Source organism: Narcine bancroftii, chromosome 1, assembly GCF_036971445.1.
Source record: "Narcine bancroftii isolate sNarBan1 chromosome 1, sNarBan1.hap1, whole genome shotgun sequence".
Classification (NCBI taxonomy): domain Eukaryota; kingdom Metazoa; phylum Chordata; class Chondrichthyes; order Torpediniformes; family Narcinidae; genus Narcine; species Narcine bancroftii.
In genome coordinates, this window is record NC_091469.1 from 78288304 (window position 1) to 78311053 (window position 22750).

Here is a 22750-nt window from a genome sequence, read left to right on the forward strand (position 1 = left end):
CTATCTTGTTTCTATTGTCTTCTGTGGTCTCTTCTTGCTGCAGGTGTTCTGCAGCTGTCGTTGCCGGCTGTGGAGATCGACTCCCCAGCTGGTCCCCCCTCCCGTCGGTGTGTTTTTTTTCATTCGCATCGCGCATGCGCGATTCCTCGCGCATGCGCGGTTGCGCACTTTTGCTCGGCTCTGCGAGCCATTTTTGTAGTCCATTATTTACCGACCTGAGGGAGCGGGTTTCTCTCTCCGCAGCGGGCCTCTTCGGACAGGTAAGGCCTTTACCTTTTTCCTCCTTTGTCTTCTCTTCCTCTCTTCTTACCGTTGCTTTCGATTTTTCTTTTTTTGTCGCCATCTTCTTTCCACCTTTATACTCACTTTTCTGTAACTTTTATTTCTGTGCCTTTGTGTTTTCCTTTGTTTTTCCCGACTTTTCTGGAGAGGGCTGGAGTTCACCGTCCGGCCACTACTCCATCACGTGACTCCTCGAACTGGTATCTGCTTAATGTGACTCTGCTTTGTTCCCACTCCATCTGGCACCACACCTTCCAGTCCCATTCAACCTCATCTACATCTACAATACTTCAAATGCTGTCCATCACATCAGCAACTTCCAGTTCCCTGAACTTGACCCTCATCTTTACTACATACCTCCATGCCACATATCGAAGGCCTCAAAGCCTTTTATTTAATTCCTTAACAACAGACCCAACCAGTCACCCTCCACCACCACCCTCATCTGGCTAACAGAACTTGTCCTCACCCTTAATAACTTTGGCAGGACGGTTGGCATAATGGTTAGTCCAAAGCCTTTGTGCCAGCAATCGGGACCAGACCAGGGTTCAAATAGAAACATAGAAAATAAAGACAGAAGGAGGCCTTTTGGCCTTTCAAGCCTACACCCCCATTTATTTTGATCATGGCTGATCGTCAACTCAGTACCTGCCTTCTCCCCATACCCCCTGATCCCCTTAACCACAAGGGCCAAATCTAACACCCTCTTAAATATAAAGAACTGGCTTCAACTACTTCCTATGGCAAAGAATTCCATAGATTCACCACTCAGAGAAAAAAAATTCTCATCTCAGTCCTAAAAGACTTCCTCCTTATACTTAAACTGTGACCCCCTAGTTCTGGTTTCCCCCAACATTGGAAACAATCTTCCTGCATCTAGCCTGTCCAATACCTTAATAATTTTATATGTTTCTATAAGATCCCCCCCTCAATCTTGTAAATTACAGCAAGTATAAGCCTAGTCGATCCAGCCTTTCTTCATATGCAAATCCTGCCATCCCTGGTATCAATTTAGTGAACTTTCTTTGCACTCCCTCAATGGCAAGGATGTCTTTCCTCAGATAAGACCAAAACTGTACACAATACTCTAGGTGTAGTCTCACCAGGACCCTGTACACCTGAAGTAGAAACTCTCTGCTCTTGTACTTGAATCCTCTTGCTATGAATGCCAACATACCTGTTGCTTTCCTCACTGCATGCTGTACCTGCGTGTCCACTTTCAATGACTGATGCACAGTGACCCCTAAGTCTTGTTTTATCTCTCCTTTTCCTAATCGGGCAACATTTAGATAATAATGCTGTCTGTAAGGAGTTTGTATGTTCTCCCCGTGTCCACATGGGTTTTCTCCAGGGGCTCCAGTTTCCTTCTGATCTTCAAAAACATACTGGAGTGTAGGTTAATAGAGTGTAAGTTGGGTGGCATGCACTCGTAGGGTCAAATTGGCCTGTAACAGCGCTGTATGTCTAATAAAACTCATCCCACTTTTACCAGGTCAAAGTGGTAACCATGGGTACCTGTATGGGTCCTAGCTATACCTGCCTTATTATTGGCTATGTGGAGCAATCCATGCTACAAACCTACACAGGCAAGGGTCAACTCTTCATCTGCTTCATTTGTTCTGCCTCATGCACCCAAGATGAACTCTCGACTTTATCCACTTTGGTGCCAATTTCTACCCTGACCTCAAATTCACTCAGTGAAGCTCTAGCAACACTCTAGTCCTTCTCAATCTCTGTCTCCATCTCAGAAGACAACTCAATATAGATATTTTCTAAAAACCCACCAACTCCCACAGAAACACCTCTTCATATCCTGTCCTGTCTAAGGACTCCATTCCTTTCTCACAATAGTCTTCCCAAAACAAAGCTGATGTCAACCCCACAGCACATCGTACCTCAGGCCCTGCCTCCAAAATAGAATAAATCACCAAAACATGAACATACATGAACATTTTTCTGGGAGACTTGAAGGTTGAAATTTGTAGTGAAAATATGAGTGACAGGTGGGGGCAGAAACAATTAAAGCACAAGACAAAAAAAAAAACCTTTAAATTACAGCATTTTTAATAAGCACTTTCTTGAAAATGATACTTTCTCTTTCCAAATAGGATCACCCAATTTACAAGTACTCGACTACGTAGCATAATCCTGAACTATGGATAACACATTTCACAGATAACATGCAATTAATAATTTTATGTTGTCCTTTTGTTCTCTTGAGTTTTGAAGAATTAAAGATGATTTCATTGAAATATAACATAAAATGTGGGGTTTGGTAGAGTGGATTTAGGGTTAATATTTCCTATTACTGGAGCATTTAGAAGCAAGCATTGGTGTCTCAGAGTAAACAGGTAGCTATTGAGGAGAAACAGTGGGGCAGGGTAGGAAAACAACTAAGAGGGAAGTGAATGTTTGGGAATTCTTTCCCTAACAGGCTCAGTTGTTCGGTATTTTACAGACAGAAATTACTCAGGCATCCATGATGATGCAATCACAAAGAAGGCTTTCTACAGGTGTTTGGTATCAAGGACAGGAAAAGACTATAGAGAGCTGCGAACTCAGCCAGTGCCATCATGGGCATCAGTCTTCATTCCACATGACGCAGTATCTTAAGAAAGCAGCCTCTATCCTCAACCAGGCCATGCCCTCTTCATGCTGCTAACATCAGGGAGGTGGTACAGGAGCCTGAAGATGAACACCCAGCACCATAAAAACAGCTTCTTCCCCTCAGCCATCAGATTTATGAATGGATGATAAACCACCGTACCTCACTTTCTCTTCTTTTGCACTAATTTATTTATTTTTAAAATGTAATTTATAGCAGTATTTGCACTGCAATACCTTTGCAAAACGAATTTCGTGACATGTTCATGATGATAAATTCTGATTCTGAGAATCCAGGAAATAAGGTTGGTGCACTAAAGTATCAATGAATGGTCTATTCCTGATTCTCGTTCTTATGGCATGTGATATTCTTCCAGGCGCTCCCTCTCTCACAAAATAATTGACATCCATAACTGTAAACAGCAGTGCCACCAAGAGAAACTCAAAATGGCTTAAAAAAAAAGCTCCAAAATTAACTCAGGAAATGATAGGCTGATGAGCCTGATATCAGTGGCAGCTACTAAGCAAGGTACTTACAGCCACCTCGTTGGGGGTTCTTAATGACTGTTTTATTCAAATCCCGTGTGCAGCCCTTTAAGGGCTTCATGAGCTACGCCCCCGCGTGGGCGGTGACATCATAATGTTTGCCCTAGGGGCACACTGGGTTAAAGCCACAAGGCAAGGAGATCCCCCAAAGGCGCCATCTTCTCGTGGCTGCCCCACCATGCGGCAGTACAAGCGGGGCTGGTTCGCCACGAGTATGTGCGCCACCACACAAACCCCCCTCCAGATCCGGCTTACGCGTCCTGACGCTTGGGCGGACAGCCTCGGTGCTTGGGCTGAGCCATTTGAATCTGTTGCGAGAGCTATAGGTGTGCCGCCTTCAGGCAGTCTATCGTAAACAGTTCGCTTCTACCCTCAATGTTCAATGTGAAGGTTTGGCCGGACTGCTGGAGGACTCTGTACAGGCCTTCATAAGGGCGCTGCAAGGGCGCAGCGTGTGGGCCATGTCGAACAAAGAAAAATTCAGCCGCATCCGGCTCTTTCGGCAGTCGGGTTGATCGGGTGCCGAAGTGCATAGAAGGTGGGAGGCCAGCGAGGCGAGTTTGTTACAGAGGTCTGCCAACAGGTCATTGAGGCTTTTTCCAGGCTGAAAAAAAATCACCAGGTAGCAACAATAGTGCACCATACACCAGCTCTGCAGATGATACCTGCAGATCCTCCTTTGGAGCTGTCCTGATGCCAAGGAGGACCCAAGGCAACTCGTCTGCCCATCCTGGGCCAGTGAGGCAAGCCATGAGGGCTGACTTCAGATGGCGGTGAAACCGCTCCACCAGGCCATTGGCTTGCAGGTGATATGCCGTGGTGTGGTGGAACTTAACCCCGAGGAAGCTCGCCAATTGAGTCCAGAGGTCAGAGGTGAACTGAGCACCTCTATTGCTGGTGACGTGTGCTGGAACTCCGAACCTGGTGATCCAGTGGGCGATCGAGCTCCTCAGCTTCTCAGCGGAAGTGTCTTTGATAGGAATGGCTTCCAGCCATCTCATGGTCCGGTCAACTACCGTTAGCAGATAGCGCGCCTCCCTGGACACCAGTAGGGGGCCCACAATATCAACAAGGATGTGCTGAAATCTTTTGATCGCCGGGTCGAACTGTTGAATCAGGACCCTCGTATGCTGGTGGACCTTGAAGGCCTGGCACTGTGTGCAGTTCTTGGCCATTTGGGCGACCTCCTTCTTGAGCCTGTGCCACACAAACCGCTCCGCAACCATCCACACCGATGTTTTGATCAAGGGGTGTGCTAGTTCATGGACCGCACTGACACCCTGTGACCTCCACTGCGGCAGCATTACCGGCGCAGTGAACCGGTGGAAATGTCGCAGAGCAGCGTGTCCGGGCTATCTGGTAAACAAATGTCCTGGAGATGGAGCCCAGTAATGGCGGTATGGATGGCCTGCGTTTCCGCGTCGTCCCTCTGTGCCTGTGCCAGCTGAGTGTAGTTTAGGCCGGAGGCGAGGCTGTGGATTGCGGGTTGAGAGAGCGCGTCCACCACGACGTTGTCTTTAGCTTCCCTGTGCCGGATGTCGGTGGTGGACTCCGACATGCAGGAGAGGTGGTGCTGTTGGTGGGCCGACCACGGATCTTTAGTCATAGCGAGGGCCTGCGCAAGTGGCTTGTGATCAATTAACGCGGTGAATGGCCTGCCCTTCAGGAAGTACCTGAAGTGCCAGATGGCCAGGTACAGGACCAGGAGATCTCGGTTGAAAGCTCTGTACTTGAGTTCCGGGGGTCGAAGGTGCCTGCTAAAGACAGTCAGCAAGCGCCACTGGCCGTTGACCCACTGTTCCAGTATGCCCCCAACGGCCATGGCTGAGGCATCTACCAAGAATGCAATGTGGGTCTCTGGGCGTGGGTGAGCCAAAAGTGTGGTGCTCGCCAATGCATCCTTTGTTGCTGTGAAGGTGCCCTCCGCCTCTTCCAACCAAACCAAAACCTTGTCTTTCGCAATGAGCATGGAGAATAATGGCCGCATGATGCAGGCCGTGCCGGGGATGAAGCAATGATAAAAGTTCACCATACCAATAAGCTCTTTCAAATCCTTGAGGATGGTGGGTTTGGGAAACTGACGCACAGCTGTGACTTTCTCTGGTGCCGGGGCAGCTCCGGCTGCCGAGGTGGTGTGCCCAGTAACTGCAGTGTCTGCTTGCCGAACTGGCACTTGGCTACATTGACCCGAGGCCAAACTCTGCCAAACGGGCAAACAGTGCCGAGCAGAACCTTGTGCTCCTTGTGGTCACAGCTGGTGTTAAGGATGTCATCGAGGTATATAAACACAAAGTCCAGGTCCCTTCCCACTGCATCCATGAGGCACTGAAAAGTTTCAGCCGTGTTTTTAAACCTGAAGGGCATCTGTAAGAACACAAACAGCCCGAACTGGGTGACGATCGCGGTCTTACCGATGTCGTCAGGGTGGACCGGGATCTGATGGTAGCCCCATACCAGGTCGACTTTCGAGAAGACCTGGGTGCCGTGGAGGTTTGCTGTGAAGTCCTGGATGTGTGGGACTGGGTACTTGTTCGCCATAGTTGTGTTGTTCTGACACCGATAATCCCCACAGGGTCACCAGCCCCCAGAAGACTTGGGGACCATGTGGAGAGGTGAGGCCCAGTCATTAGTCGGACCGATGGACGATCCCCAACTCCTGCAGGTGGGAGAACTCCTCCTTGGCTAGCTGTAGCTAGTCTCCTGGCCTTGGCATGCAGCAGGGGGCCTTACGTGGAGATATGGTGATAGACCCCCATGCCGGGGCATGGCGGCGGTGAACTGCGGTTGCAGGATGATGTGGAACTTGTTGAGTTTGCTAGAAAACTCGTCCCTGGGAGTGGTGATGGCGGCAATCTCCAGCCTGTAGGCTTCCGTGGCATCGAGGTGGACCCGAATGGAAGGTGCGAGCATTGACCAGCCATTTGCCCTTAACATCCACCAGTAGGCCACGCGCCCTGAGGAAGTCAGCCCCTAATAGCACAGTACCCACTGAGGCCAGCACGAACCTCCAGCGGAATTCGCCTTTCCCAATCTGGATCTGCGCCCTGCGGGTGCCAAAGGTTTTGATGATGGTCCCATTGGTTGACCGTAAGGTGGGACCCCGGGCTCGGGTGCGGGTCTCGAGGGCGGTCAGGGGCAAGACGTTCAGTTCCGCTCCAGTGTCCACCAGGAACCGCCAGCCAGTGGACTTATCAGTCACATAGAGGAGGCTGTGACTGGCTGGTTCCTGGGTGGGTGACCTCGCTGAGGGTGCCCTGATTTTCCCTTTTGGTTCGCCAGAGGGTATCTGCTAGGGCTGCAATTTGCTGTGGGTCCATGAAGTCCTTGTACGCCAGCAAGAGCTGAATGTCTTCGGGCATCTACTCCAAGAAGATCTGGTGGAACAAGAACCAGGGCTTGTGATCCTCTGCCAGCGGCAGCATCTTATTCATCAGGGCCGACAGTGTTCTGTCTCCTAACCCGTCTAGGTGCAGGAGTCTGGAGGTGCGCTGTTGTGGGGAGAGGCCAAATATGCCCAGATGGAGATTTTTGAGGACAAGGTATTTACCCTCAGCTGGTGGGTGGTGGATGAGGTTGTCAACCCTGGCTGCACTCTCCTCATCAAGTACGCTCATGACGTGGTAAAACATCGTGGTGTCTGCACAGATATTCCTGAGGCAAAACTGCGCCTCCGCCTGACCGAACCACTTACATGGGCGATGGGTCCAGAAGGGGGGCAGTTTTATGGCAACAGCGTTAACCTCTGCGGGATTCATGCTGGGAAACCAGAAAAAATGTCTGGCTTGTCGGGGTCTCCAATGTAACAGTAGCTACTAAGCAAGAGACTCACAGCCTCCTCATTAGGGGTTTTCAATGACTGTTTTATTCAAATCCCGCACACGCCCATTTAAGGGCAGCATGAGCTCTGCCCCCGCATGGGCGGTGACATCATAATGGCTGCCCTAGGGGCGTGCTGGGTTAAAGCCACGAGGCAAGGAGGTCCCACGACGGCGCCATCTTCTCATGGCTACCCCGCACGTGGCGGTACAAGTGGGGCCTGTTCGTCACGAGTATGTGCGCCGCCACAGCAGACACGTTATTGGAAGTTGGTGTAAAAGATCAAATATTTGGATAGGGAGGGATTAGGGATCGTCAACGTGGCTTTGGGCATAGTAGGTAATTTTTAACAAATCTTATAGAAAGTTTTCAAGGAAGTTTCCAGGAAATGTTGATGAAGGAAAGGCTGTGGATGTTGTCTACATCGACTTTTCTTAGGCCTTTGACAAGTTCCCACATGAGAGTTTAGTCAGGAAGGTTAGTCAGGATGGTTAAGTCGCTCGATATTCATGGTGAGGTATTAAACCAGATTTAACATTGGCTTTATAGAAAACACCAGAGGGTGGTAGTGGATGGTTGTCTCTGTGACTGCAGGTCTGCCTCAAGGATTAGTGCTGGGTCCATTGTTGTTTGTCATCTTTATCAATGATCTGGATGATAATGAGATCAGCAAGTTTGCAGATGACACAAAGATTGGAGGTGTTGTGGACAGCGAGGAAGGCTTTCAAAGCTTGCAGAGGGATATGGATCAACTGGTAATATGGGCTGCAAAATGCAGATGGAATTTAATGCAAAGAAGTGTGAGGTGTTGCATTTTGGAAGGACAAACCAGTAGGACACTGATGAGTGCAAAGAACAGAGGGATCTGAGAATACTAGTACATAATTCCTTAAAAGTGGCATTACAGGAATGTAAAAAGAGCTTTTGCCACATTGGCCTTCATAAATCAAGGCATTGAGTTTAGGAAATGGGATGTTATGATAAAAGTTGTATAAGACGTTGGTGAGGCCAAATTTGGAGCAATGTGTGCTATTTTTGTCACCTAACGACAGGAAAGATATCAATAAAATTGAAAGAGTGCAGAGAAGATTTATTAGCATGTGATGAGAACTTTAGGAACTGAGTTACTGTGAAAGATTAAAGAGGTTAGGACTTTTTTCCCTGGAGTGTGGAAGAATGAGGGGAGATTTGATAGAGATATGCAAAATTATTATGGGTATAGACAGAGTAAATGCAAGTAGGATTTTTCCCATTGAGATTAAGTGAGATACAAACGAGAGGATGAAGGTTAAGGATAAAGGGGAGAAAATTAGGGGAACATTAGGAGGAATACCTTCACACAGAGAGTAGTGGGCATAAGCAGAATAGTTCAGCACAGACTGGAAGAGCCCATTTCCTATGCTGTAATGTTCCATGATTTCCAGTAAATTTAGATTTAAATGTTTCAAAATGACCACGAACTGACTGCAGTAATTTTGCAGAGATAATTTTGTGTAAACTATAAAGATTTTTAAAAATTGATACACTAACAATCTAAAATAAGGGATAGAGATTTTTCCATTTTTGTAATTACAATCAATTCTGGCTATGGTGACTGTGACTTTGTAACTTTTCTCATTTGTCCTCTTATCTATAGACAAATTAAAAGTTGCCCTTTTCCATCATATTTTTTTAACTGAAGCTGGAACATCCTTTATTGGCATCAAAGTTTTACCATTATGGCACCTGATTGAGAGAACAAATGCAAGAGGGAGAAAGGTAAAATCAGAATCTGACTAAACACAATCACTTTCAAATGAAATTATTTTGATAAAAGGCTAATGCACAATGTACTGACTGAAAATAAACAATCTGATGTGACTAATAACATATCCTGAAAGAAATTATTCAGGCAACTGCGCTTGAGGGATTGAAATCCGATCTGACTGAACGTTTGATGCAATGGCACAAATTCATGATCAGGTGCACCCAGGAACAGTTAAACAATTGATATTTTAACTCATTCACCAGAAGAAGTAACCTTGTTTTTTTAAATTTCCGATCGATACACAAATTACCGAAGAGAACTTTCACTAACAGATTTGTTCTTTGTTTCTATAATTTCAGTGTTTAAAGTCAGGTTCTGCAAAGGATGATAGGATTGTCAACTTTCCACCCTTGTGTCTGGTATATTGTGGATTAGAAGGCAATTGGCACTTGCCTACAACTCTCTTGAGCAATGGAAAAATTGCTGATGGAGATGCGTGTTACGAAATTTTCAAATTTCATTTATCCCATATCAAGCACTTTGTACCCTGCTTAGCACACCCTACAGAATGTAGTGCTCCTGGTTGTGGAATCTGAACACACAGAGGCTCAGACCCTTTTGTAATTCAACAAAAATGAAACAGAAAATAAGCGCAGGAGAAGGCCATTCAAACTAATAGGCTAAGGCCACATGCTGCACTAGGAATCCACCAAAAATCTCTTGGTCACTCGGCGGTAATCTCATTGCCAATGAATGTGAATTACTGAAACTAATTACAGAGGCTGCCTTTGAGGGCTGGCTGAGCTGAATGGTGGGGCTGCTCAGTGCTGCAACAGGGGGCTCAGATCCACCCACAGTGTCTGGCCATTGTTGGCGGCAGGAATCACCTGCTTTATTCATTTACTCTCACCTCGGATACAACATCTGACAACTGTGAATGTTGTTTTTAAAATTTCATTTTATATCATTATCTTTTATTCCATTCTTTTTGGTTGTCTTGTGTTAAATACATTTATATTTTTGTTAGTGTGTTTTGTGTACCTAGGAACCTGCAGCAAGGTTTTCATGGTATCCATTCATTGTAAGAGGGTAAAATACTTTTCATTCTCTTAAAGTACTGCCAAGGTTGGACTGCTTTCAGTTGGATGTAGGGTATGCTGCTGTCTTCCCCTTTCTTTCCTTGGCTGCATGGATTGCCACAGCCCTAAAGTTTGGAATCAGAGCCAAAATGCACAGAAGCAGGTATTGCAGCCCACAATAATGATATCAATCAGTGAATGTCTACCAAGACTAATTTAATTTCCCAGTACTTGGTCAGTCTGCCTTGACATGGTAGCAAGTTCAAGTTGAAGAGTGGAGATAAGTTATTTGCCCAGGAGAAATTCTTTGGCCAGGAAGAGCTATGCAGCCAGACAAAGAGGGGGAGATAGCAGTTCTATTGACCGTACTATAATAGATGGCAATGAAAAAGACAACTGAATATTACTGGTACCTCAACACCTGGAGAGGTCCTACTGGACCCCAGCAATGATTGTAGTCATGCTCACTCCACATTGAGTCATGTCACAATGAGATCACTCCAACAGTTCAAATGATGTTGAAGTGCCAACAGAGGGCTGAGCCTTTAATAAGGTTCCTGGCACTGCAGTGATGTCAACTGTATAGCTAAAATGCTTTAGTGATGCATTTCCATTGTTGCTGGGAACATATGCCAAGAATTAAGATATAATTTTGCCACAGTAGATACAAAGTACAATAAAAGACAATTTGAAGTTTTTTTGCAAACATTTGCTGTCAGTACCTGGTGTTTTGAAGTTTCGAAGCTGGGATGGACTGTCGTGGATTTCAAGTACCCAATCGCCTGCTGCCTTTTCACCCCAACAATGAGTGGTCATGAATTCCCAACTCTTGAAACCTTCCATGGAATGATCGAACAATCTAGTAGGAAAAATTTTTTTTAAAATGAAGAAACAGCAAAAAAGGACAACTCCTTTCTCAACATCAGACATATGCAAGGAAATAGTGAAAATAAATCTTGCCACACAGATTTCAAGGTTGATTTAGGCATAACTCTGATAATTTAAGGCTGAAACTCAAATTCTGCCAAAATTAAAGGTATCACAATTGGTTGAGAGTAATTTTATAAAATTTGTTCATGCCTGTGCCTTTGTTTAAAATTAAATTAAAACAAATATTAATTTTTTTGTAACAAATGTAAGATTTTTCTTAAAAATGTTTAAATCTAATAAAGATAAAGCAAAGTCAAGATCCACTCTCTTGCTGTACAGATCTTGAAGGTCTAAGATTAATAAAGGCCACATTTTACAAGTAGAGATTTGAAGGAACAAGGGAGTTAATAGCGATCTCAAGATAATGAATGAACAGACAATTTGATAAATCATTGTTTATTTATCAATCAAATCAAAAGTCTTCTGACTGCTCTTTGTGATAACTGACCTTGTGTCACATTCAAACCAGCATCATTAAATAATAAGCAACTTGTTACCTAATGTCAAATTTCAGGAGAAGGATGCTTAGTCCATAAAATCTTTCAACAAGCATTGAACTTGGTGGGGGGGGGTCTGCCACGTGATGATGTGGGGTTAGACTGATAATCCCTGCTCTCCTCGAAAAAGTTGAGGAAATGTGACAAAAAAGTTATAGAAAATATATGAAAGAGTTGTCTGAAGATATATAGAAGACATTAACAATGCCACCAAAGGACAAAGGACTTATTACTCTACAAGAAACCAAGCAAGAGAAAGAACAAGGAAGAGGGTCCTACCTTAAGAAAGGATTCTGGAGCTGCCTACAAGGTAACATCCAAAGGAGAGAGGCCAGACCTTGGACACTGCTGCACAAGGTCTCCCCCGACAATGGCCAGCGACATCAGGTGAAGAAATGGCCCTCGCATGCATGGGGAGTCACGCATGAGCAGAGCACAAATTAAAATACAGGAAATTTTTAAAAAAGATTCCAGACACCCACAGCTCCAGTGATCTGGAAGAAGACTTGGAAAGGCAAAGGAAAGAACAAGAATGACCTAGAATGAAGAAAAAACGATGAAAAAGGTGCAGAAGCTTTTAATATCTTCTAGTGAATTAAAGCAAATGTTATTTGTCAATAATCAATGGAAGTGTTAACTAATGAAGTAAGGAAGAATGGTGATAAGATGGAAAGATTATGCACTAGATTCATGGATACTAGATTTGAAATAGTGGATGGGAAAATTAACAGGAATGAATTTGAGATACAAAATCTGAAAGATCAAATGAAGAAAGTACAAGCAGAATCAATTAATGCAAAAGATAGATGTTTTGGAAAATTTCAGTAGTCAGAACAATATTAAGATTGTTGGACTTAAAGAAGGGGATGAGGATCAAGACTTGAAGAAATTTCTGTAACAGTGGATACCGGAATCTTTGGGTCAGGCTGAATTTCAATGTGACTTGGGAGATAGAACGAGCCCATAGGGCACTGAGACCTAAACCTCAGCATGACCAAAGGTCCCGTCCAATATTTGTCAGATTCCTTCGACATGAAGTAAGAGAGAAGATATTGGAGTTGGCAGCAAAACAAGCTAAAGAAAGACAATCACCTTTGAATTACAAATGAAATTAAGATTTTTTTAAATCCAGATGTAAGTTTTGATTTGTTGAAAAAGAGAAAGGAGTTTAATCCAGTTAAAGATGTATTGTGGAAAAAAGCCTATGCCTTTGTTTGGCATATCCAGCTGTTCTGAATGCATTCATTCTGGGAGGGAGGAATAGATTTTTTTTCTGAGCCTAATGAAACAAAGGTATATGCTGATTCATTGCCTGTTAAAGATCAGCAGATGGTTGTAGACACCTGAATTTATTATGTAACTGAGAGGTTTTGCTGTAACTGAAAATATATGTTTTGAGAGGGTTAAAAAGGGGAGGAAGGTTTAACCTATACTGTGCATGATCTAATATATTGAATAAGATTAATGGATTTAAAGGTATATGGATAAGTTTATAGTAAGGGATGGTATGGGGTTTCAAGTGAGTTAGTAGGAAAGGTGATGCTGACCACTATGCTATCAGGGGCACTAATGCGATTAGTTTTCCATCCCGTATACACTTTAACATAATGCACCTCTAGGATTTTTCCTCATCTTTTTTCTTTTATCTTCTTCTCTTATTTTTTCTTTTTTTGGTTTCTAGCCTGGACTGTTTATATATGCAAGATATTATATGGAGAGGCTTGGGTTGGTTGGGGGGATGGAGGGGGATGCTGGAGGGATATAGGTTTTAATTTGGATGTCTAATGGCAAGGCAATTGTAATTTATTAGTATTAATATTAATGGAATTCAGAATCCAATAAAGAGAAAAAGGTTATTGAATGATATGAAAAAAAACTAAAGTAGATATGGCTTTTATACAGGAAACTCATTTAACAGAAATAGAGCATACGAAATTAAAGAGACCCTGGGTAGCGGAGGTATTCTCTTCCTCATTTAATTCTAAAGCTGAAAGAGTTGTGATATTAATAAATAAAGGTTTACCAATTGAAATACGGGATGTAATGACTGATAAGGTGGGGAGGTATGTGATGATAAGTTGTAAAATATATTCTGAATGTTGGACTTTGATGAATGTATATGTACCAAATGTAGATGATAGAAAATTTATACAAGATGTTTTTATGCAATTAGCTAATACAAAATGAAAAATAATTATGGGAGGAATCTTTAATTTTACTTTTGATTCCAAGCTGGAATCAGGAGGGATCATGTTTTAAAATAGGTGACAAAGGATGTGAAAAATTTTATGAATGAAATTAAATTTGTGGATACTAGGGATTATTCATTTTATTCTTATAGGCATGACATATTCCCATATAGATATGTTTTTAAATCATTTCTCAACTTCAGTCAAGAGTTCATAGTATTGAATATCAAGTGAGGATATTGTCTGACCATTCACCTCTATTTATGTCAGTTTTATTGGAGGAGGAGCAAAATATAGGTTATGGATGGGGATTTAATGCAGCATTGTTGAAAAGGAAAGATTTTTGTGACTTTAATAAGGCAACAGATAAAAATTTTTATGGACATGAATGAACATTCCATAACTAATAAGTTTGTGGTATGGGATTCTTTGAAGGCTTATTTAAGTTATACGGCTAAGGTTAAAAAAGAATACATGTTTGAAGTTAATTTTTTGGAAATGGAAATAATGAAGATGGAAAAAGAATTGCAAAATCAAGGGAACGATGAACAAAGGAAAATGTTGGATTTAAAGAAATTGAAGCTTAATACAATACAAACATATAGAGAGGTATACATGACAGACCCGACAAAAATATTACAAATTGGGAGATAGAGCACATAAGGCTTTCGCATGCAATTGTAAACTGAACAAATATCGAGAATAATAGTAGCTGTAAAAGAAGATTCGGGCCATCTTACTTACAAAACACAAGGTATTAACAATGTGTTTATGACATTTTATAAGAAATTATATAAATTGGAATCTTTGAAAGATGGGGATAAAATAGATGAATATTTGTCTAAAATTACATTACCACAGTTAAGCATAGAAGAGAAGACAGAATTAACAAATCCATTTACAGTTACAGAATTATGATATATTGATGTCTTTACCAAATAATAAGACTTCAGGGGAGGATGGTTTCTCTCCAGAGTTTTACAATTACTTTAAAGAGCTATTAACTCCTATATTTATGGGATTGTTAGATCAAATGGAAGATCTTTGGGACTTACCAGAGTCATTTATAATTGGGTTAATAACTGTTATTCCCAAAAAAAAGGAGGTTCTTTGCTTTCATCTTCTTATAGACCAATTTCATTATTGAATTCTGATTGCAAAATGTTGTCCAAATTAATAGCTAATAGATGAGCTAAATGTTTTACCTAAATTGATTAATATGGACCAAACAGGTTTTATTAGAAATAGAAGATCAGCTGATAATATTGTTAGATTTTAAGTCTAAAATATATAAAAATTGGATTATTTTGGTGTCACGATTTTATATTTTTCATGTTATGGATAAATAACATGACGCAAATGGAAAATAAAATTTTCAATAAAAAAACAAGCATTGAATTTAATGGCCATTTTAATCTCAAGGTGCATTTAATAGTAATGAAGTATTTATTTTTCTTAAATAGTGAAAAGTTACCAAAGTACGATTTGTTCTTGACCAATTTCTGCAGTTCCACTACACTAATCACTATGCTAATCATGTATATTACCTTTTTTTAAAATTATGTTTTCTGTAAGTTTGAACTGAAATTTTCTAGAGATGATAGAGTTTATAAAATTATATTAGGATAGACAGAATCTTTTTCTACCAGACATATTTTTGAAGTCAGAGGGGTAAAGTTTAAAGGATTCAAGATTTAATTTATCGTCATGTAATAAAAAGTGTCATATTACACAAAATTGTTTTTTTATCTGCTGATTCGCCACCAGCAGAAATTGCCTGAAGCGCCTCTTGCAGTCAGAGAAAGAGAAGCAAAAGATTGTTCCCTCCAGAGTCACCAATTGTACGTGAGCTTCAGCGCTCCCACAGCCTGCATAGCCATACAGAGTACAGAGTCCAGTCCAAAACATCGGTTACTGGAGCTCCAGATCCCAATTAAGAACCCTTCAACACCCTCAGCACCATCTCACATTCCAGTTCTGATACCTGGTACCCATTCAGACAGTTTTGAGCCAGTCTCCAGCATTCTGCAGCTTGGTGTGAGTCTCCTGACCGCAGTAACCAGCAGCCCACAGCCTGCGTGAGGTCCTCACCTTGAGTCACAAGCAGCCTGGTGCCTGTGTGGGACCTTCAGCCGCAGAACTCCTTACTGGTCTGCTGCCATGGTCACCACCCCTTGGGTTATCTCAACAGACAGGGGTTGGTCTCACCATTTTATGGTGCCCTGCACCAGTCCTCTGATTCCCTGGAGTCTGCAACCCCTCGTGGCAGCTGCTGATCATCGGCCTCACCATGTTGGGTGCAGGCCTCAGAGTCACAGGATTTTAAATAAAACTACCAGCAGGCTCTTTAACGGGCTGTTTAGAGCATTTATAGAGCTGATATCAGTCAGACTAGGCTGTTGGACCCCTTGGGAGCGCTGTGTCTCCGCTCCCTGCTCTCCGTGGGACTGCCCCAGCAGCAGCGCTGCCATTACTGTTGTTCCAGCAGCGCAAGCACAAAAAAAATGAATGGATCAAATAATTTGCTGCTCCTCCCCTCCTCTCTCTCTCCCCACCCCCTAAAAGCACAAAGTAGTAGATAAAATCAATGCTGGAGAAACTCAGCAGGTCAGTGTACTTTATATAGCAAAGATAAAGATACATAACCAATATTTCGAGCTTGAACCCTTCATCATGGTATGAGCAAAATATAGGCAGGAGCACAGTCCTCCAGTCAGGAAGTAATAGGAGGATAAGGGAGGGAGGGCACACCAGCAAACGGGGGTGGGGGGGTGGGAAGGAGGTGGAGAGCTGAAGGAAAGAAAACAGAGGGATGGGAGCAAGAGCGAGAGGGGAGTAGGCTAGCAGAAATCAGAGAGGTCATGCCTGGAATGGGCTGTCAGAGGTAGTGATGGAAGCAGATATGATCAACGCATTTAAGAGTCTTTTAGATACATGTAGATGCAGTGAATGGAAGTGTATGGGATTATGTAAATATGGAAGAGACAGTTTAATTTCACATTGTGTTTGGTGCAGACATTGTGACAGTAGGAATTATCCCTGTGCTGTGTGTTCCAGTTCTAATGACAATGATGCAATTTGAATTTCTATACATTACTAGTCCAGACCACCCTGTAGATTAACAGACTGGTAAAATAGCAATTGCACCTTAATGTTCATAATGCAATAGACTATTTGAAGGAGGAACCAGATGCATAGTGATTAATACACAATATTGAAATCAGGCTTGTCATACAAGCTGCTTTTATGCAATACTTTGTACATCTGACATTTCCAATTCCCAATTCTCTTCCTTTCCAGTTTGCACTATTCCATATTCAAAACTAGGTTGTAGAAAAAAAGCTTAATGATTATTATTTCCATTATTATTTTTGCCACTTAATTCATTGAACTGTCCCACCAGAATTGCTGACTGATAGTTCTTAATCTTAAGGTTGAACATAGGACAGCATGATGGTTGGTGTAGCGGTTAGTGCATTGCCTTTACAGCGCCAGTGATCGGGACTGGACCGGGGTTCACATCCTGCACTGCCTCTAAGGAGTTGGTACATTCTCCCCGTGTCTATGTGGGTTTTTTTCTGGGGGCTCTGGTTTCCTCCCACCGTTCAAAATGTATCGGAGGTGTAGGTTAATTGGGTGTAAATTGGATGGCACAGACTCGTGGGCTGAAATGGCCTGTAACCGAGCTGAATGTCAAAATAAATTACTACATTATCAAATTGATTTCAAGATCTAAAATTCTTTTCAGATTAAATTGTTTCCCAGTAGAAGTCTCCAGTCTGAGCACGAAGTTAAACACAGCTGGGAGCTGATGATTTAAAAAAAAACATACAAACTGTTTTCTGTTAGTTTGTGTTCAAAAATATTCAACATTGATTGCTGTATTAATAAGAAAAACTGATTGTGAGCATTCCCCAATGCACTAACATCAAAACAAATGGGCATTTGAAAGAAACCATTCACATACAATAAAAGATGGAAATTAAATGAAAGTCAAATTTGAAAATGAAGGCAAAATTATAATTTAGCACTACTGGGATGGTTTAAATTCTAATGAGGCATTTTACACATGCTTTACCGAGCTGGACAAGAAAGAAATACAGGGAAATACAATACATTGTACAAACACCAAGAACTGATTGGTCAATTCCCCCTGCAAATATTTTCAGAAACCATACCAGCTGCTGTACACTAATTGGGGGGTAGAGAGAAAGCATAAATTATTCTCGATTGAATCATCTCAGGGCTATTAGCATTGCTCAGTAAGCTAATAGCATACCCAGCAGTGCTCTATTTATTAAGAGCTTCTGATCCAGTGAAGTTGCATGCAAGCATACACACACTAATAGAGAGGAATGCTTTTAAATAAGACCAACTTCAATACAGTAGTGGGCCTTTGACTGGCTTGCACCTGCAGATGTTGAACAAACTGGCCACTGAACAGCTGTTTTCTCTCAGGATTAGCTCCAAGCGCTCATCAGCTGGCAAAAGGAACTCAAAAAGAAATCCAAACACACAAAACAATTTAATCAAAACTTTCTGTCCACTTCCAAGAGACCATTATCATAGAATAATTTTTCCTCAGAGCAAGTCCGGCATCGATGTTTCAGAATTCCATTCTAAAGGTCTTGAATGCAAAGTATTTTTGTCCACTATTTCTGATACAATTTGATATCCTCACTGTTTATACACCAAAAATGTGAAATATTTCACAAGATGTATGGAGATTTTCTCTCAGACAGTTACACCCATAATTCCATTAGTGTCTTCTACGTAGCACAATTAGCTCAGATAAAGGAGAAGTGGAAGCATGGGGAGGCTATTTCACCCCTTGTGCCTACCCTGCCATTAAAAAGGTCAGGGCTGACCTTTTTTCTTAGCATCACTTTCCTGCACTCATACACATACCCTTTCATTCCCTTAAAATTGATCAATGTTACTCTCTATTGTACTGTGATTGAGTGTCCAGAGCCCATATGCATAATGAATTCCATAGTTCACTACACGTTCAGGGTAGAAATGTCGCCTCATCTGCTTTAAGTTGTCAATCCTTTACATTGAGTCTGTAACCCTTGTTTCTAGACTCTACAGACAGTGAAAACTTCAATTCCACATCTACCCTGTTATGCCCCTGAAGAATTGCATAAATTTCAATGCTATTACCTCACTCTTTTAAACACAAGAGTATACAGCTTGTTTGCTTAACCTTTGCTGATATAACAAAACCACCATACTGGGAATCAAACCAATGAATCTTTGCCACATTCACTTTATTGCAGATGTACCTTCCTCACAAAGATGAGCCAGACCTGTACACGATATTCCAGACTGTTTTCACCAGGGCTCTGTTCAACCATATCAGGAGTTCTTTGCTCATCTACGCATCCTTGGACACCCAAGTGGCAACCCCACCTGAGACACAAGCGATTACATGCCAGGTGAAGACCCTGTCATGATACATGGTCTGGACCTTTGACATAGAAACATAGAAGATAGGAGCAGGAGTAGGTCATTCGACCCTTCTCCACCATTCAACGAGATCATGGCTGATCTTAAAGTTCAGTACCCCGTCCCCGCCTTCTCTCCGTAGCCTTTAATACCCTTATACTGAAGAAATAGATCTAATTCCCTCTTAAATATATTTAATGAACCTGCCTCTACTGCCCTCTGTGGCAATGAATTCCACAGATTCACCACCCTCTGGGTAAAGAAATTCCTCCTCATCTCGGTCCTAAATGGTTTGCCTATTATCCTCAAACCATGGCCCCGGGTTCTGGATTTTCCCATCATTGGAAACATCCCATCTGCATCCACTCTGTCCAGTCCTGCCAGAATTTTATATGTCTCTATGAGATCCCCTCTCAATCTTCTAAACTCCAGCGAGTACAATCCCAATTTGCACAATCTTTCCTCATAAGTCATTCTCTTTACCACCACAGATGATGATTGACCTACCGAATCTCTAGCATTGTGGTTCTCAACCTTTTCCTTTCCACTCACATACAATTTTAATTAATCCCTATGCCATCAGTGCTCTGCAATTAGTAAAGGATTGCTTAAGGTGGTATGTGAGTGCGAAGAGGTTGAGAATCACTGCTCTAGTCCTAATTGTTACTGATATATTTTGCTTGAGAAAAATTGTCATTGGCCCATTTCCTTTGGAGTTAGGAAACCGTGCACATAATGAACCAAGTAGGTACGATTGAAAGAGTTGTTTTCAAACTTTTTGTTTCCACCCACATACTGCCTGAAGCAACCCCTTAAAGAGCACCAGTGGCATAGGGAATACTTAAAGTGGAATGTGAGTGGAAAGATAAAGGTTGAGAACCACAGCTGTAGCAAATTATTGTTTGCTAGTAATTTCAGCCACTTGCTCACTCGTGAATGGAAAATGTCAGGCAGCCATAAAAAAAATTGGTTAACCCCATTTGAACTGGAATGCATGTGTTCCTTTTGTTTGCTGCAGTGTACACAATCTGTCCACCCACTTCTTCTTCTTCTTCTTTGGCTTGGCTTCGCGGACGAAGATTTATGGAGGGGTAAATGTCCACGTCAGCTGCAGGCTCGTTTATGGCTGACAAGTCCGATGCGGGACAGGCAGACACGGTTGCAGGGGAATTTTTTTTTTTTTTATAAACTATGATATAAACCTGCTCATCCACATCATCAGACAAACTTATTAGGATTCTTTGAGGATATAATGGGTGCGGTGGATAGAGGGGAACAAGATGATGTTGTATATTTGGATTTCCAGAAAGCGTTTAAAAAGGTGCCACACAAGAGACTTATCAGTAAGTTACAGGAAAGTGGAGTCCGGGTAAGTATATTGGCATGGATCGAAAATTGGTTGTCTGACAGGAGGCAGAGAGTCGGGATAAGTGGGAGATTTTCAGGTTGGCAGAGAGTGGTAAGTGGGGTGCCGCAGGGGTCGGTGTTAGGCCCACAACTGTTCATCATTTACATTGATGACTTGGAGGAGGGGACAAAATGTGGTGTAGCCAAGTTTGCGGATGACACCAAATTGAGTGGAAGAGCAAATTGTAATGAGGATGTGGAGAGTCTGCATAGGGATATAGTTAAGCTGGATGAGTGGGCAAAGGTCTGGCAGATGGAGTACAATGTTAGTAAGTGTGAGGTTATCCACTTTGGCAAGAAAAATAAAAGAGCTGAATATTATTTAAAGGGTGAAGAACTACAGCATGCTGTTGTGCAGAGGGACTTGGGAGTGCTTGTGCATGAATCGCAAAAAGTTAGGTTGCAGGTGCAGCAGGTTATTAAGAAGGCAAATGGAATGTTGGCCTTCATCGCTAGAGGGATTGAATTCAGGAGTAGGGAGGTAATGTTGCAACTGTATAAAGTACTGGTGAGACTGCACCTGGAGTACTGTGTCCAGCTCTGGTCTCCATAATTGAGGAAGGATATATTGGCTTTGGAGGCGGTCCAGAGGAGGTTTACTAGGTTGATCCCTGGGATGAAGGGGTTGACTTATGATGAAAGATTAAATAGTCTAGGATTGTATTCGCTCGAGTTCAGAAGAATGAGAGGAGATCTTATAGAAACATATAGGATTATGAAGGGTATGGGTAGGATAGATGTAGGAAGGTTTTTTTGAGCTGGCTGGGGAAACTAAAATGAGAGGACATAGTCTCAAGATTCTGGGGAGTAGATTTAGGACAGAGATGAGGAAAAATAGTTTTTCCTGGAGAGTAGTGAATGTTTGGAATTCTCTAACCAGGGAAGTGGTTGAGGCTACCTCATTAAACATATTTAAAATTTGGTTAGATAAATTTTGACATGATAGAGGAATTAGGGGATATGGGGAGAAGGCAGGTAGGTGGAGTTAGGTCATAAATTAGATCAGCCATGATCGTATTGAATGGCGGAGCAGGCTCGATGGGCCATTTTTGGCCTACTCCTGTTCCTACTTCCTATGTTCCTAATTTGAAATTGGCTACAATGCACTCATTGTCCATCTAGAATAAAGTCACCTCAGACAATGTGTTGTGGATTTCATCTTTCTAGTTGACTACCAAGAGGTACCATGCACAATTGACATCATGCAGGTTCAGCAAGTAATAGTATTACATAAAAACAATTTTTTAATAAATGTAAATAATACATAAACAAACAAAGAATTTGAATGTTTCCAAGTGATTCAAGTAGATGAAATTTCAAACATGCATGATAACATTAAATTTCATTGAAATTTTGATTCAGAGGGAACGGCAATCAATAGATATTAAATTATTTAATTAAATTAGTGGGGGGAAATTATAACCTTACACCATTAAAGTAAGTTACTTCCCATCCAACAAAAAACAATATTTTCATGACATTCAACTACTATTTTTTAAAAGGAATAATATTCAACATTCCTCAAACATTTTTATCAGTTTATTTCTTCAGCAAATTTTTGAAAAACATTCCCTACAAAAATAGCAGGAAACTGCTGCAACCAGCTTCTGGTTGATTTATATGGTTACTGTCAAAGCTGCTGTCTGATTTCCTCAATTGTCATGTTGTCTCCCTTATTTCGCACCCCATAAAGTCAAATTAAACACCTTATTTGGCAAGCTTATTACCTGTTGGACAACAGCTGGGACTTTGTTCCTGATGGAGAGGTCAGGTATATCGACAAGTCACCTCGGCGAGGGTGGGCAATGGTAACGCGGACAATAATGTGCTCCAGGTAATTCACATAGTGGTTTGCATTGTCTGAACAGCCAGTGGCTTTGTAGACTGCCCTCACAGCATGTTCAGGACGAATTGTTCTGAAATTGGAAAAACAAAGCACCAGCACTCCATAAGTTGAAAGTTTTAGCATGAAATGATAATGCTGCAGATTCGAGGTCAGTTTCAAACTTGTTTCACTGACATTCAAATAAAGCTAATGAAAATGTAGTGACAGCAATTTCTGATGATAACTTGTTCACCTAAATGTTTTATTGCAGGCCAAGATAATAAATGATCATTGCTCAAGGGGATTTTTCCAGGTTTTCAATTTTATACAAGTAAACAAAAACAATACATTGTTCAATGGAATTTGAAATGCAATTTCAA

General features: G+C 42.0%; 1 protein-coding gene across 8 annotated transcripts in view; it reads right to left on the bottom strand.

The window, feature by feature from the left end:
- Nucleotides 1-22750, bottom strand: part of pcsk5b (proprotein convertase subtilisin/kexin type 5b) — a 430761-nt gene that overhangs the window by 200353 nt on the left and 207658 nt on the right. For all 8 annotated transcript variants that reach the window (XM_069930561.1, XM_069930563.1, XM_069930567.1 and 5 more), the window contains 2 exons: nt 22273-22461; nt 10797-10933 (listed from right to left, as the gene is read on the bottom strand). In XM_069930561.1, coding sequence (XP_069786662.1) covers nt 10797-10933; nt 22273-22461 — 326 coding nt within the window. The remainder of the gene's footprint in view (nt 1-10796; nt 10934-22272; nt 22462-22750) is intronic.